This window comes from Protopterus annectens, chromosome 9.part0 (genome assembly GCF_019279795.1).
Source record: "Protopterus annectens isolate FY-2018-M chromosome 9.part0, PAN1.0, whole genome shotgun sequence".
Taxonomy (NCBI): Eukaryota; Metazoa; Chordata; order Ceratodontiformes; family Protopteridae; genus Protopterus; species Protopterus annectens.
Window position 1 is genome coordinate 1,210,676,648 of NC_056743.1, and position 13,856 is coordinate 1,210,690,503.

The window sequence follows — 13,856 nt, forward strand, 5'->3', positions numbered from 1 at the left end:
TACATCTAAGAAGTTCTCATCTGCCCGAATAAAGATCTACAAAATGCAAAGGAACTGAGTGAGACTTATTTTTATTTTATTTAACCGTTAGCTGAACTTTCCACTTTCACAGAAGGACATGATTTAAAGGTCCATCCCCTGCAGGCACAAGAAGAAAAGAAATGAGAGAAAAGAGCCTCACCCGAGTAGCATCACAGAGGAAGGCTCATGCAGTCCTGTCATGGCAGGCGAGTATACACAGTGTTCTAAAAGTAAAGTAGGTGACAGAAGGAGGGGTCACTACATAGTTGCTTCCAGATCAATAGTAATGACAAAGAAGTAGAAAAATGGCACAAAAAACAGCTAACCTGCATTTAGATTAACATTTCAGAGCATAATTGCCCTTAGCTTCACCATGCAAAAGGACAAAAATCAGTTTCTTTTTTTTTTAACTATTAAAACACGATGAAGTGAAATATCAATTATTTTTTGATGAATGTTTGCCTGAAATCTGTACGTCTCCAGCCTGAACCTGAAAATGGTTGAGGTGGTTCAATGTTCTGCCCAGCAAACAAATACATAAATAAATAAACAAATAAATGCAAGCAAACAGTGTCACAATGTAAAACTTTCTAGCTTGATTTTCTACATACTGTTTCTGCATCATTACCTTATAAAGTGTTAAGCTAGTATTGCACAATTCTGTCTAAAATGCAGTTTTATAACAATTTTGTGAAATTACATTTTTTTAAGAATTGTGCAATGACAGTTGTATGGTTCATGAGGTGAGAACACAAAGTCTGTTTAAAGTTTGAAGTGAAGATGTTAAGAAATTGTGAAGTTATACATGTTTGCTCAACTTAAAAAATTACTACAAAAGTACTGAAAGTCCCTTCATTAGTTCCTCTTTATTCTTCTCCCTTTCTAACACTAATTTGCTGTTTCCCCTTGACCTCTTTTCATCATTTCTACACTAGAATCCCTCTTCATGTCATCGCTGTCCTTAGACCCCTACCTAAGTTTTTAAAATGTCAACCTTCTAATTGCTTGTCCCATTTCTTCCCCACACCATTCCTTTCATATACCTACTTTTCTAATTGCACCTCTTCTTTCATCTGTGGCTTGCTTTCTCTGTTCTTCTGCTCTACTGTATCCCTTTCACTACTTTGCATCTTGCACCAGTGTGATCACAGTCTCTCATTTGCTACTTAGAATTCATACTATGTAAGATGATCAACATTAATATACTAATACGTAACCTCTGCTAGCTGTGTGCTTTCTGGACAACCTTCTCTCATTATGACCCATTCTTCTTTCCCCTTGTAATTCCACTAGGTTATTGGATTTTTCCTTACGGCTGAATCAGCCTTTTATAAGATTGGGGGTTTGTATAATGGTTAAGGTGTTTGACTCACAAACACAAGGTGCAGTGTTTGATTCTTATCCAGTTGGGGAAATTCAGGATAAATATAGCTAGGCTTGTAAGGGTTCTAGGGCTGTTAACGTAGTAACCTTCTGTGAACCTATGAACCTATAATTTCTATGACCCATTCTCTTGAACACATCCTTCAACTGTATTACCCCATACAATTCATCTGTTTCCTCTTTGGTAGTCTGCACATCCCTCTTTCCAGGTATGTAGGTCAGTACTTCTGCCTCTACCAACAGTTTTCCACCCCATCTACACCTGAAGAGGATTATTCTCCTCTCAATCCAGAATGAACAATCTCATTTGTCAGTATGAACGAATACAGTCCTAGAGTAAACACTGACCTTTAAAGGAAGGAGAATATTTATTTATTTATTTATGTTATTATTTGTCTTTGTCTACCGGAAAAATCCGACTGGGTAATACCCATTTTCAGTGGAGGCCCAAGGAGAAACGCTCCATTTGCTTACATTGCACAGAGCACTTACATTTCTATTTACATTTATACACAAACAACAGCTACATTTATACATATACATTCTAAGATTTTACATAGGTGGAAGTTACTAAAGAGAAAGCATACATGCAACTTGGTGGATTGTACAGGCAGCAGTTATGTATGAAAATTATTTTTTCATTTCAGTAAGAGGTTGAGAATATTATGTTTAAGCAGAATACTTGAATAGTATTGTACAGTGAAAAAGTTTTAACCCTGTGAAGAGCATTTACAGGACCAGGATTGGTTAAGATGATATTTAAGCAGTGGTTTAAATCTACTGAGTTTGTCAGAGAGTTTTATTGGATGGGGGATATTATTCCAGAGTTTGGCAATGCACTGGGAGTAGAGTGAGTCTCCTGCAACATTAGTTAACTTATTTGTAAGTAATAAGAATGTGTTACTAGAACGGAGGCCCCTTGCTGGACAGTAGGGTTGTGATAAGTTTTGTAGAACAGAACATTTTTCTGGATGATGAATGAGTTTGTGTGCTGCAGTCATTTGTGAATATGTGAGACAGTTGTGCAGTTCAAGATAGTTTAATTGCTTTAATTTTGGGTCCTATGAGGGAGACTGGTGCCAAATTTAGCTATTTTATTGTAGCAGGAGGCAAGTTTCTTTCTTTGAGTGTTGTTTATGTTTGTTAGGATAGGAACAGCATATAAGAGAGTTGCAGTAAGAAGTTGGTGGCTACAGTTTTACTTGGCATATCTGTAAAGAATCCATTGATCCTATAAAGGCAGCCTAGTTTCTGGTGTGTATATTTAATAGTGTGCAGTATATGCTGGTCATATTTGAGACTGGCATCTATTATGATGCCTCGAAGTTTAATGTGATTCACAGTTTCAATGACAGTATTATTTGCCAACTTTATGGTAAAAGATTGCTTTTGATTTTGGCAACTTTTTGAGGTGAAAAGCATTAATTTAGTTTTCTTGGGGTTGAGTAGGAGGTTTGATTCTTTGAGCCAGGTTTCTACAGAGGAGAAAGATTTTTGGGTAATGTCTTGGAGCTTATTTATTGTTGAGGCCCCACATATTAATGTCAAGTTATCTGCATACTGAACTAAACTAGCATGGTGAGTGGAGGTGTGGAGGTAACAAATAAATATATTAAACAGAAGAAGACCTAGGCTAGAGCCCTGAGGCACAGCTGTAGTAACTGATTGAAAGGATGAGTAGGTTTGTTGCCATTTAATGGCTTGTTGCTTTCCTGATAGGTTACTAAGGAAGCATAACAAGTGAAAGTCCTATTGAGGAGAGTTGAACAAGCAATTCCTGATGTGAGACAGTATAAAATGCCTTTCACAAGTCTAAGAACAGGGTGGACACAAGCAGACCATCATTTCTATGTCAGTTTATTATATTGGTAAAATGTAATAGAACAGTAGTGATGCTGTGCTGGGGCCTAAAGCCACATTGTGTTCCTGAGAGCAGGTTATTTCAGGTTAAGTATTGCATCAGCTGTATATGGATGCATTTTTCTAATATTTTGGAGAAGGGGAGAGAACTGCTATCGGTCTGTAGTTATTAAACTCTGTAGATGTGCCGCCTTTGTGCAGTGATATGATGTAGGATTTTTTTCCACAATAATGGGATGTATCTTTCTGCTATGGCCCTATTAATTAGTATGGACACAGGGAAGGCTATGACTTCTGCAGCCATGTTTAGGTAGTCTGATGGCAGTTGATTTACAGCTACAGAAGTAGTTTATAGTTTAAGGAGCAACTTCCTTATGAGTGAGGTTTAGATAGGGGTAGATGAGGGGGCAGATATTGTATAAAGTAGGAATTAAACTGTGTGGCGATAGAGTCTGTCATATTGTCTGTTTTTGGAGAGGGACTAGTGGTCTTGTCAGGGTGGAGTAGTTTATTTAGTGATGACCAAAAAAGTTTTGGGTTGTTTATATGCTTGTTTTGTAGGTTGGTTTAGTATGTTTGCTTATCCTGTTTGATGTGTAGATTTACAAGGTTTCTAAGATGTTTAAATTGCTGGATGGCATTTTGAGTTCTATTTTTACAGGCTTTATCTCTTTTTATCATGATTTTTTTTGTTTCCTTTGTTAGCCATGGTGCGGAGTTGGACTTTACTCTTTTATTAAGCACTGGTGCTAGATAATTTACGGTCTATAAGAATGTGTTATTAAAGTGTTCTACAGCAGTATCTAGGGGCATTGTTCTAAGTACATTCCAGTTACATTTTTTAGTGTTTCATTGAAAATATCTTTGCTGAAATTGGTCGTGGTTCGTGTTTGATTATAGATAATATGTTTATCTTGGTTATGGTGAGTTCTAATAGCATGTGTTGGTATGTGGTCACCTATGCTATCTGAGAGGCAACCTACTTTTGTCAGTTTGTCTGGTTTGTTTGCAGGAATCCAGTCTAATGTTGAGTGTCTCCCTGAAGTTTTATTGATTCTAGTAGGTGTGGTTGCACTAGTTTATGGATTCACTGGAGGTAGTGGAATTTATGAGTTTCCTGTCTGTATTTAAGTCTCCAAGTGTTATTGTTTATTGGTTAATGTGTTGGGTTATCCAGTACAGGATGCTTTTAGCAGCACCTGTGTTATTCCCTGGGGCATAAAATTTGCTGTTAAACATATAGTTTTCCTATTGCTGATTTTTAGGAGTGGTGTTAGTAGCTCAGCATTGTTAAATTTGGGTATTTCCTGTGCAAGTAAGGTAATGGTTAGGGAATTTTTATAGATGATTGCTACACCATCTGCATGCTTGTTTTGTCTGTCGTGCCTGATTATGTTGTATCCCGATGGGGGCTGATCTTATTATCCTTTATTTCTTTTTTTAACTAGGTTTCAGTAGCTATGACTACATCAGGAGTATATGTGGCAAGATAAGCATGCATGTCATGGATTTATTTTACATACTTCTTAGATTCATATTTAGCAATGTGAGTTTGGACTCTTGAGATGCATTAGGTGACCGGTTTATTTGGGGGTTGGACATGATGGCTTTATGAACAGTGGAACCAGGGTTGGGGTAAATACCTCCGCTAATTTTTTGAGTTGATATTTTACAGAAGGAAGAGTGTGGTTAGTTATACATTGGTCTTGGGTTGATATCTGATTGTAAATGTGGATGTTTAGTTTTAAGATATTTATAGAAAAATAAATCAGATGTGGTTACTTTGTAGAGTTAGGGTGTTATGAAGAAAGACAGCCTGGGTAGATGTTGATATTCTTTGAGAGGACTAGTTGAAGTCATAATTATTTGAAGGAGGTGGATTTGATAATTGGTGATGAAGGCTAGCAAAGTGAGGAGAAATAGTAAAATAACCTGATTTAGGGGCATCTTATTTAACTTGGGTTTTATCTTTGTTATAAATTAGGACAAAAATATTAGTAGGGTAGTGGGTTGGTTGTAGAGATGCAATTTGATAGTTATGGGAGGCAAGGAATAAGACAATTTGTGAAAGAGTCTTGGGTGGCAAACTGGAGTGGGTGTTACTATGGGGAGTAATTGTATTGATTGCTTTTGTATTGGAGGGAACTGATGGTATTGGTTAGAGGAATATGTTGATGATGATATGGAAGTATAAATGTAGAGTAAGAGGGGGTGGGTGGGATTTGGTGGTAGGGTAGCAGAGTGAGCTTGAGCATTTGGGAGGGTGAATGAAGTAGGTTGAAAACTTATCAAGAGACAGAGAAAACAATCAGTGACTAAATGTAAACAGCCACACATCTGCTGAGAGATAAGTAAAAGGAACAATGCAGTATAAAAGGCCTGTGCTAGTAGATGAATTTGTTGGTTTAGTTGCTCTAGAACACAGTTTTAGTATTAGAGTTAGACCAATATCACCTTGACCTGACTAAAGGTGAATAGAGTAAAACATTGCACTTGACTGTTTGAACAACCATGTAATGTAAGGATGTTTCTATGGACTTTGAAATGCAAAGTCCAAAAGCCTACCTCAATCCCCAGAGACCAGCAAAACAATGAAAATAGTAAGGCAGAATGCAGTATTTCAGCTGTGGAAAAATACTGGCTGAGCACTCAAAAGTAGTTACACAAGAAGAGAAATAACTTAAGGAAGGGAGATAGTGGACTGCTAAAAACAATGAATTGAGCACAGTTAAAGGAGAAAGTACCAATGGGACTGTTGTGGTCTAAGAAAATGGAGCTATTATAGTTGACAAAGTTCTTTTCTTTACGCTGCCATAATATTTATAATTTACATACAAATATAGCCCACAGAGTGGTGCTCAAACTGCAGACTTCACTGTTACATACATATGTATTTGCTTGCAGGAACACTTCTATAGAAGAATAAAAACACACTAAATACATTTGAGTGCACTGAATTTATGTTGACTGTACACAAATATTAGCTTAGAGCTGAAATTGGTTTAGTAACTGTCTCAGGAAGGAGAAATAACAGAAGTGGGGAGACCAAGGGTGATTTCCTTGAAGGCATGCAGTTCCACTAAAGACAGGAGGCTATAAATAATGGAAGCAACAAGTCTGGAAGAATAATATTGGTCACTGAACCATTCAGAATAGAACAGGTGCTTTGACTGGTTATTTTTTATCATACCACAATTGATCTGTGAAAAATTGCTAGATTTAATATGCAAATGTCATTTTGGAAAGTTTTTGTTTTAATTCGGTTGACATTTTTGTAATAATTTTGAAAATAACTGAACTAGACAGTACCATAACTAATGCCAGTGCCATATCCACCAAAGGTTACTAAAAGAAATAAAAACAATGAAGAGACGAGAAACAAACAAAGGAATCACTTGGCTAAGTAATATGCTGTGAGTTACTCCATTCTGCTTTGGAAGATCAGTTTTATGATATCATAATGTAAGATATGCAAGTTTTGTCATTTATGTTTCAGCAGATTTTTCAAGAGTATGAAACAGTGAGAACACAAACTAATGACAACATTCACCTTCCCCAACACACATATGTCAGTGTGTGCACACAAGGCCAGCCACATACTAAGGCCCCTTTATTTTTTAACTATTAAAATCAGAGAAGAGCATAGCACTGCCATTTAATTTCAATTGTCTGTGAACAGTTACATTTTCACACCTCATTTTCTGTTTCATAGCACTGTATAGGGTGTATATCTATCTGGCATCAGCACATTACTACCTTTTTTCTACTGATTTTATTCAAATAGTCTACATGATGCACAGCGTTCCATTTTAGTAAGGGTAGGGACAGTGTCACTATTTAACTTACATTAACTTGGAAGAGCTCAGCTAAGACACAGAATTTCATCTAGAGTAAAGCATTTTCCTTTGTCTAGCTTCTGCAGTTTATTCATGTTAAACTACCTGAGATACAAGGTGTTGCTTTCAGTAAAGTCTTGTCTTTATCTAATCTAAAAGTGTAGTTTTTCACAATAATCTCAGAAACACTGTATTTTATGTCTGTGAAATATCTTTTGTATCTATTGTTTATTTATATATTTATTTATTTATTGACATTTGTTAATTGGGAAAGTCCACTGGGTTAGAAACACATTTTCAGTGGAAGTCTTGGGAGGAAAAGCTCCACAATGATTAAAATAACATCAGATTACAGAAGATAGGTAGTTATACAAATTTATAAAGAAAGACTTTAAACTATATCAAATATATAGACAGCAATTATTGCATCATAGCAAACTTTTTTACAAGCACTGTAGCACATTCTATTTAACATATAGGTGAAAGTAAAGACATCTTGTAGAAAAAAAGGAAATTATATTTAATCAATTTAAGTACAGTGCCTTAACAACTGTGATATATGCTAGTACCCACTTACTGTATATTTATTTTCAACCAGGGAATGAGTTAGGGAGAAATAGTAGGTGGATTGGACGTTAGTGACTGGTTATAGCTTTGGATAGAGGAGTAATGAGAAGATCATGGGGGTGTGGTATTAAGGGAGCAAGGACATGTGGGGTTGTTAAGATGGTAGCTGTTTAGTGAGGATTTAAAAGCATTAAGGAAATCTAACAAAGTAATTAGATGTTGGTAGAGCACTCCATAATTTAGCTATGGAACAGGAGTGTAGGCTTTGCCCTGCTCTTTTCTTTGGTTTTGATATGATCACAAGTTGTTTATTTGTGGACTGTATATTTTTAGAGGTGGTATAGGGGTGAAGGGTTGACAGTAGAGCAGGGAATTTCTCTGAGTTATATACTAGTATGTTAGCTTGTGAGTCAGAATTAGTTAGGTGTAACTGAGGTGTAAGGAGAATTCATACCAGTTAAGCATTATGATAGCTCGGCAGTGATGCGTACGGTGTTGCAAGCTGGAGATAAATTTTGCAATTTTGTAGTAGCTGCATTGTAGTTTATTAAAGAGGATGGAATGAAAAGAGGGAGGGAAGTAGTAAAGACTTGGCCAACTTATCTTTTGTGGGTCCAGCCCTGTACTTTTGATGCCTGTAGAGTTTGCCTAGTTTAAAGTGAGTTATTTTTATAGTGTTAAGAATGTGTTGCTCATAGGAGAATTTATCGTCTAGTGTTATACCAAGTAGTTTTCCAGAACGAACAACCTGAACTTCTGTTTTATCTTGAGAGTAAAGTTTAAAGTCTTGTGGGGTTGGTTTGGCGGAGAAAATAATAGTTTATTTTTTGGGCATTTAGAAGTAATTGAGAGTCATTAAGCCAGGTGTTTATGGATTCAAATGCTTTTTGGGTTATGTTTTGGAGGTCTTGAAAGATTTTGGAGGAGGATATGATTGTGGAGTCATCTGCATATTGGACAAGTGTGGTTTGAGGGGACATTAGATGTAAATTGTTTATGAAAATATTAAAGAGCAGGGGTCCAAGGATGGACCCTTGGAGTATTCCTATTTTATTTGGGAGATAGGTAGATTGTTTGTTCTGCCATTTCACTGATTGTTGTCTGTTGTATAAATAGTTAGCAAACCAGGACACTGTATGTAGAGAGCAGCCTATTTCTGACAGTTGTTGAAGTTATTTGGTATGTGACACCGTGTTGAATGCCTTGGATACATCCAACAGGACAACTGAAGTTATTAGATCTGCATCTAAAGCCTTGTTCACTGTGTCTGTGAAGGAGAGGAGGGCAGTGGGAGTGTTATGGAATGGGCAAAAAACGTGTTGTTTTGGGGCAAGGAGGTTGTTGTCTATGAGGTTGTTGAGTAGTTGACTATGTATACACTTTTCTAATAATTTGGAGAGAGGAGAAAGAATAGAGATCAGTCTATAGTTAGTAACGTCATTTGTATTACTGCCCTTATGGAGTGGAGTTATAATGCAATTTTTCCAGATTTGTGGGATGGTTCCTTCAGAGATGGATCAGTTTATTAGACTACTGATGGGGTGTACTATTGCATCAGCAGCAATTTTCAAGTATTCTGGGAGGAGGTTGTCAGCGGATAGGGAACAGAGTTTCATTTTTATTTTAAGTTTTAGAATTAGAGAGGTGGGAACAAGTTTTATGGAGAAAGTATCGGTTTCTGGTGTTGCTTAAGTGGTAGTTTTATGGGATGCAGGATGATTGGAAGAAGTTTGTATGGTTGCTTGCCCAATGTTTGTATTATTGGTGGTGTGTGGATCTGAGTTTGTAGGGGGCTCAGGAATGAGTTTAAGGATGGTATCAATAACGTGGGAGTTGAAAGTGTGGGTTATATGTTGTGGGGTTGTGTCAGGGGATGGTAATGGATTTTGAGTGGTTCTGGGATTGAGGAGAGAGGATACAGATTTCCAAAAATTCTTGGAGTTGTTTATATGGATGGATACTTGTTTTGCAAAATAGGTTTTTTTTTGTCATTGATGACTAGTTTTTTGGCTTGGTTCCCGAGTTCATTTTTCATGTCTTGTTACTGTGCCATACTTTTTAGTATCTATCCCTAGCTAAAAATAGTAGTTTAGCAAGTTTAGTTAACCATGGAGCATGACTAATTTTCATTCTTTTTGTTTCTGTAGGGGTAAGAGAGTAAAGGGTACCTAGAAAGATTTTGTCAAAATACTTAACAGTTTCATCTAGTTGTCGATAGTGTAGAGGGCTCTAGTTATGGGCTTTTAGAATGGTGTTAAATGTTGATGGGATGAACTTAGTGAGGTTTCTGGTTGTTTTGTAGATATGGGATTTTGGTGCCTGGGTTTGAGTTCTATATGTGAAAATAGGTAGATGACCACTCAGGGAATCAGGGAGGGAGCCTGAGTTAGTGAATTTGAATGGATGAGATACAGGATCCAGTCAAGGGTTGTTTCAGGTTGTTTATTTAGTACTCTGGTGGGGCATGTAATAAAATGTGTTTATTTGTAGAGATTAATGTTATTTGTTGGGGAGTTTAATTCCAGGCTTTGACAATTTATGTTTGTGTCCCCTAGTATTATAGTTTCTGAGGACATATTGTGTGTTGTCTAGGACAGGAAAAATCTTCAAGGGTGGGGATATTTTGCTCCAGAGTAATATATATGGAGGCTATGCAAATCTGTATATTGTCATTTATTTGTAGTACTGCTATGACTGTTTCCAGATTGTTAAAGGATGGCATGGTTTTTGGGAAAGGTGTAATAGTTAATGAGTTGTGATAGACTATTGCTACCCCACCACCTTTCTTCAGAAGCCTGTCTTTTTCTAGTATATTGTAACTTGTTGGGACTATTTCTGTGTCTGATATATCTGGCTTGAGCCAGGTCTTGGTGATGGCTATGATGTCTGGGGAGTATTGCCCTAGCCAGGTATGAAATTATGTGAGCTTGTTGCAAATATGTATATTTATTGTTGCCAAAAATAGGTTTCTGGTGGAGCATGGTATATTTGTGGTTGTGGTGGGTCTTATGTTAGAAGATCATGGGAGGGAGGGGCCAGGGTTGGGTTGAATATCACCACTCTGACATAGCAGTGAGTGACATATTATGAGGGTTGGGTAGTAACTTTTGAGATAGAATTTTGGAAGGTTGAGAGAGAAAAAGGTTTTATTTTGTTGTTAGCAAAAGAGAGAACTTTGAGTTTAATGTTGTGCGTATGGTTGCAACTGAATAGTGATGATGAGATGTTAGAATAACTAACTTTGTTGTGTTGTGTTTTTGTGTGAAGAGTGGATGTTTTTAGTTTGAAGGGATGGTTTAAGTCCTGTTTTATGTTATGAGGGGAGGTGAGTTTGATAAATGTGAGCAGGAGTGTGCCAAGAAGAAGAATGAAAATTAGAGGAAGTTTTGCAGATGTTTGCATTTTCCGTTAGAAATTATTTTTAGGATTGTAGGGAAGGGTGAAGGGTAAAAGCTATGTGATTGGTTTTTGCACTAGTAGTTTTTTGCACTCGCAGGGAAATAAGAGAGGGGAGTGTACTTTAGAATGTGCTGGTTGACTGACTGGGTGGTGATCTTACAGATTTTAATTGGCTAATTAGTATGTGGGAGTGGCCAGGATAGGTATAAAGGTAATGAATGATAGGGTGGGTGGGAAGGTGGGTAGGATATGGGAGCACAGTGAGCTGAGCAAGCAAGGGTGAACGGAGTGGACTGGCCCTGATTTCACAGATGTGTAAGTCTGCAGAAACAATCATGAAAGGCAATAGGTACTTTGGACTTATTTGTTTTGTATACCTTTCTTACTGAAATAAAATAAACCACTTTTACCAAGGAGTATGTGGGATTTAGAAAGACCAGAATTTAAAAGAGAAAGGGTTTAGTAATAGTAGAAAAACAGGCAGGGCTTTCAACTATTCAAACAACATACAAAGGGAAACTGCTGTTAGGAAGAACAGGATGGGGGAGTGGCTAATGTCCGCAGTGGAGTGCTTTAATTAAAAAATAGAATTAAACAAAGGCTAGCAATTAACAATTTTGTCCAGAGGATAAAACATACTTTCTGTATATTTTGAAAATAACACCGATCCAGAAGCTGCCTGGTTCAGTTAAAGAGTGCCACAGGCCAGTAAGTTCGAGCTAGGGGGGGATCCTGGGAAAAGTAATTTAAAAGAGGGGGTTTCTGTATCTTTTGAAAAATAACACTGATCCTGAGGTTGCCCGGTTCATTTAAAGAGTGCTGCAGGCCAGTAGTTTGAGCTTGGGGGTATCCAGGGAAAAGTAATTTAAAAGAGTGAGTTTCTATATCTTTTGAAAATAACACCAATCCTGAGATTGCCCAGTTCAGTTAAAGAGTGCCTCAGGCCAGTAGTTTGAGCTGGGGGGGGGGGGGGACCAGGGAAAAGTAATGTAAAAGAAGGAGCTTTATTATGGGCACCCCACCCGACAAGACAAGCAGCTACACCAATGGGATTTAAAAATAAAATTCTTGAAGTATCTTCCCACAATAATCTTACAATATACTTGTCTGATTTTATTGGTCTTCTCTGTTTTTATATTAGTTATACATGTAATTCTTTCTGTCAGTTTTATTTCTTTGTCTCTTTTGGAAATGTTCTGCCTAGGAATGTCTGCAACCATTTGAGAAGAGCAGCTTCTTTGAAATTGATGGGATTCCCTTCTGTGAACTCCACTACCACAGTCAGCAAGGTACGCTGTGCCATGCCTGCCAGAAGCCTGTCATTGGGCGCTGCATCTCTGCAATGGGAAGACGATTTCATCCAGAACACTTTGTCTGTGCATTTTGCCTGAAACAGCTAAGTCAAGGGATCTTCAAAGAGCAGAATGACAAACCATACTGCCAGACTTGCCACATCAAACTTTTTTTCTGACTTACTTTGAGCAACATGACTATGTTACTTAACAGTTTTCTTTGAACAAAGAATATACATAATTTAAAGTGGAAAAAGACCAACTTTGCTTGCAAATTTATGTTCTGTATGTATTTGATGGGTCAGCTACTAGAATGAATAAGGTCAGCACAGGTATCTTCATCACCACAATGTGTTGGCTATAGGTGGTAGGTACGGAAGTACAGCAGTAGATTCTGAAGCCTCCAGTCAGTAGACATTGAGACATTTTGTGTGGATGAGGGGCATAATGGTGACATCCTTAGACTATGCTGTTAGATTTTGCACTGGTGAAGGGTTTAGTGGAGGAGGAAAAAAATTATGTAAGACTGTCTCGGATATGAATATGCTTGGAGGCTGTAAAACTGTGCACATCATCTGACCAAAGGCACACTGATATTATCAATAATGTTTTCCCAACATTTTTGCTTGTAAACTAACATGCAGAAAATTGAGCTAGCGTAATCTTATATAATGACTTAATGGCAGCCAACTCATTTGTCAGAACCATGAAGGGAAGTGGGGTATTAGGGGACAGAGGGAGAAGGGTGAAGAAGTTCCTTGGTTGTGATGATACTGAAATAATCATTGGTGGACGCTTCCTTTATAAGATTGTGCTCACCATTTCCCGTTAAGAACACAGAGTGGTGGCAGTTTAACAGAGAGCAACAGATGCTGTGTAGTTTTGTGTCTAGGATCCAAACCGTAAGAACCACCTTTAATAAAAACAGGCAAAGCTTTCGCCCCAAACAGTCTTTTCTCAATGCATACATACTAGGGTTAAAAAACAACCATTTTTAAATAGAATGCCATCCAATCAGTACAAGCCATTTTCCCACATGATAGATTACATAATTAAATAAATGACCTACATAGTATTATTAAATAGCAGCCCAATTTTAGAAATAAAAAATAGAAACTAGAAAATAAAAAATGTATAAAGAAGTATATGTCTACATACAAAGGAATAATACTACCAAACAATACAATCAGACATAACTTTGTTTTTCTTTTAAAATTGGTTTGATACTGTTTACATTATTTAGGCCCGGATATCTATCAGCTCTAAAATAATTAATCTATTTATATTCACGTAACTCAGTCTTATTAACAATATCTCCTCTCCTTTTTAACGTAGAAATTTTTTGCAATACCCTAAAAGTGAATGAATGTTCTATACCAAAATCAAGTATATGTTTGCTAAGGGCATTAGTCTCAATATTTCTATGAATTTCAGAGAGATGAGACCCAATCCTCTCCTTTAACTTTTGATTTGTTTTACCTATATAGAAATAAGCACA

General features: G+C 37.0%; 1 protein-coding gene across 2 annotated transcripts in view; it reads left to right on the plus strand.

Annotated features, from left to right (window-relative positions):
- LOC122811943 (leupaxin-like) overlaps window positions 1–12,614 on the plus strand; it is a 467,997-nt gene extending 455,383 nt beyond the window's left edge. For both annotated transcript variants that reach the window (XM_044084132.1, XM_044084131.1), the window contains one exon: window positions 12,271–12,614. In XM_044084132.1, the coding sequence (XP_043940067.1) occupies window positions 12,271–12,537 (267 nt within the window). In that variant the 3' untranslated portion in view covers window positions 12,538–12,614. The remainder of the gene's footprint in view (window positions 1–12,270) is intronic.
- The last annotated feature ends 1,242 nt before the right edge of the window (window positions 12,615–13,856 follow it).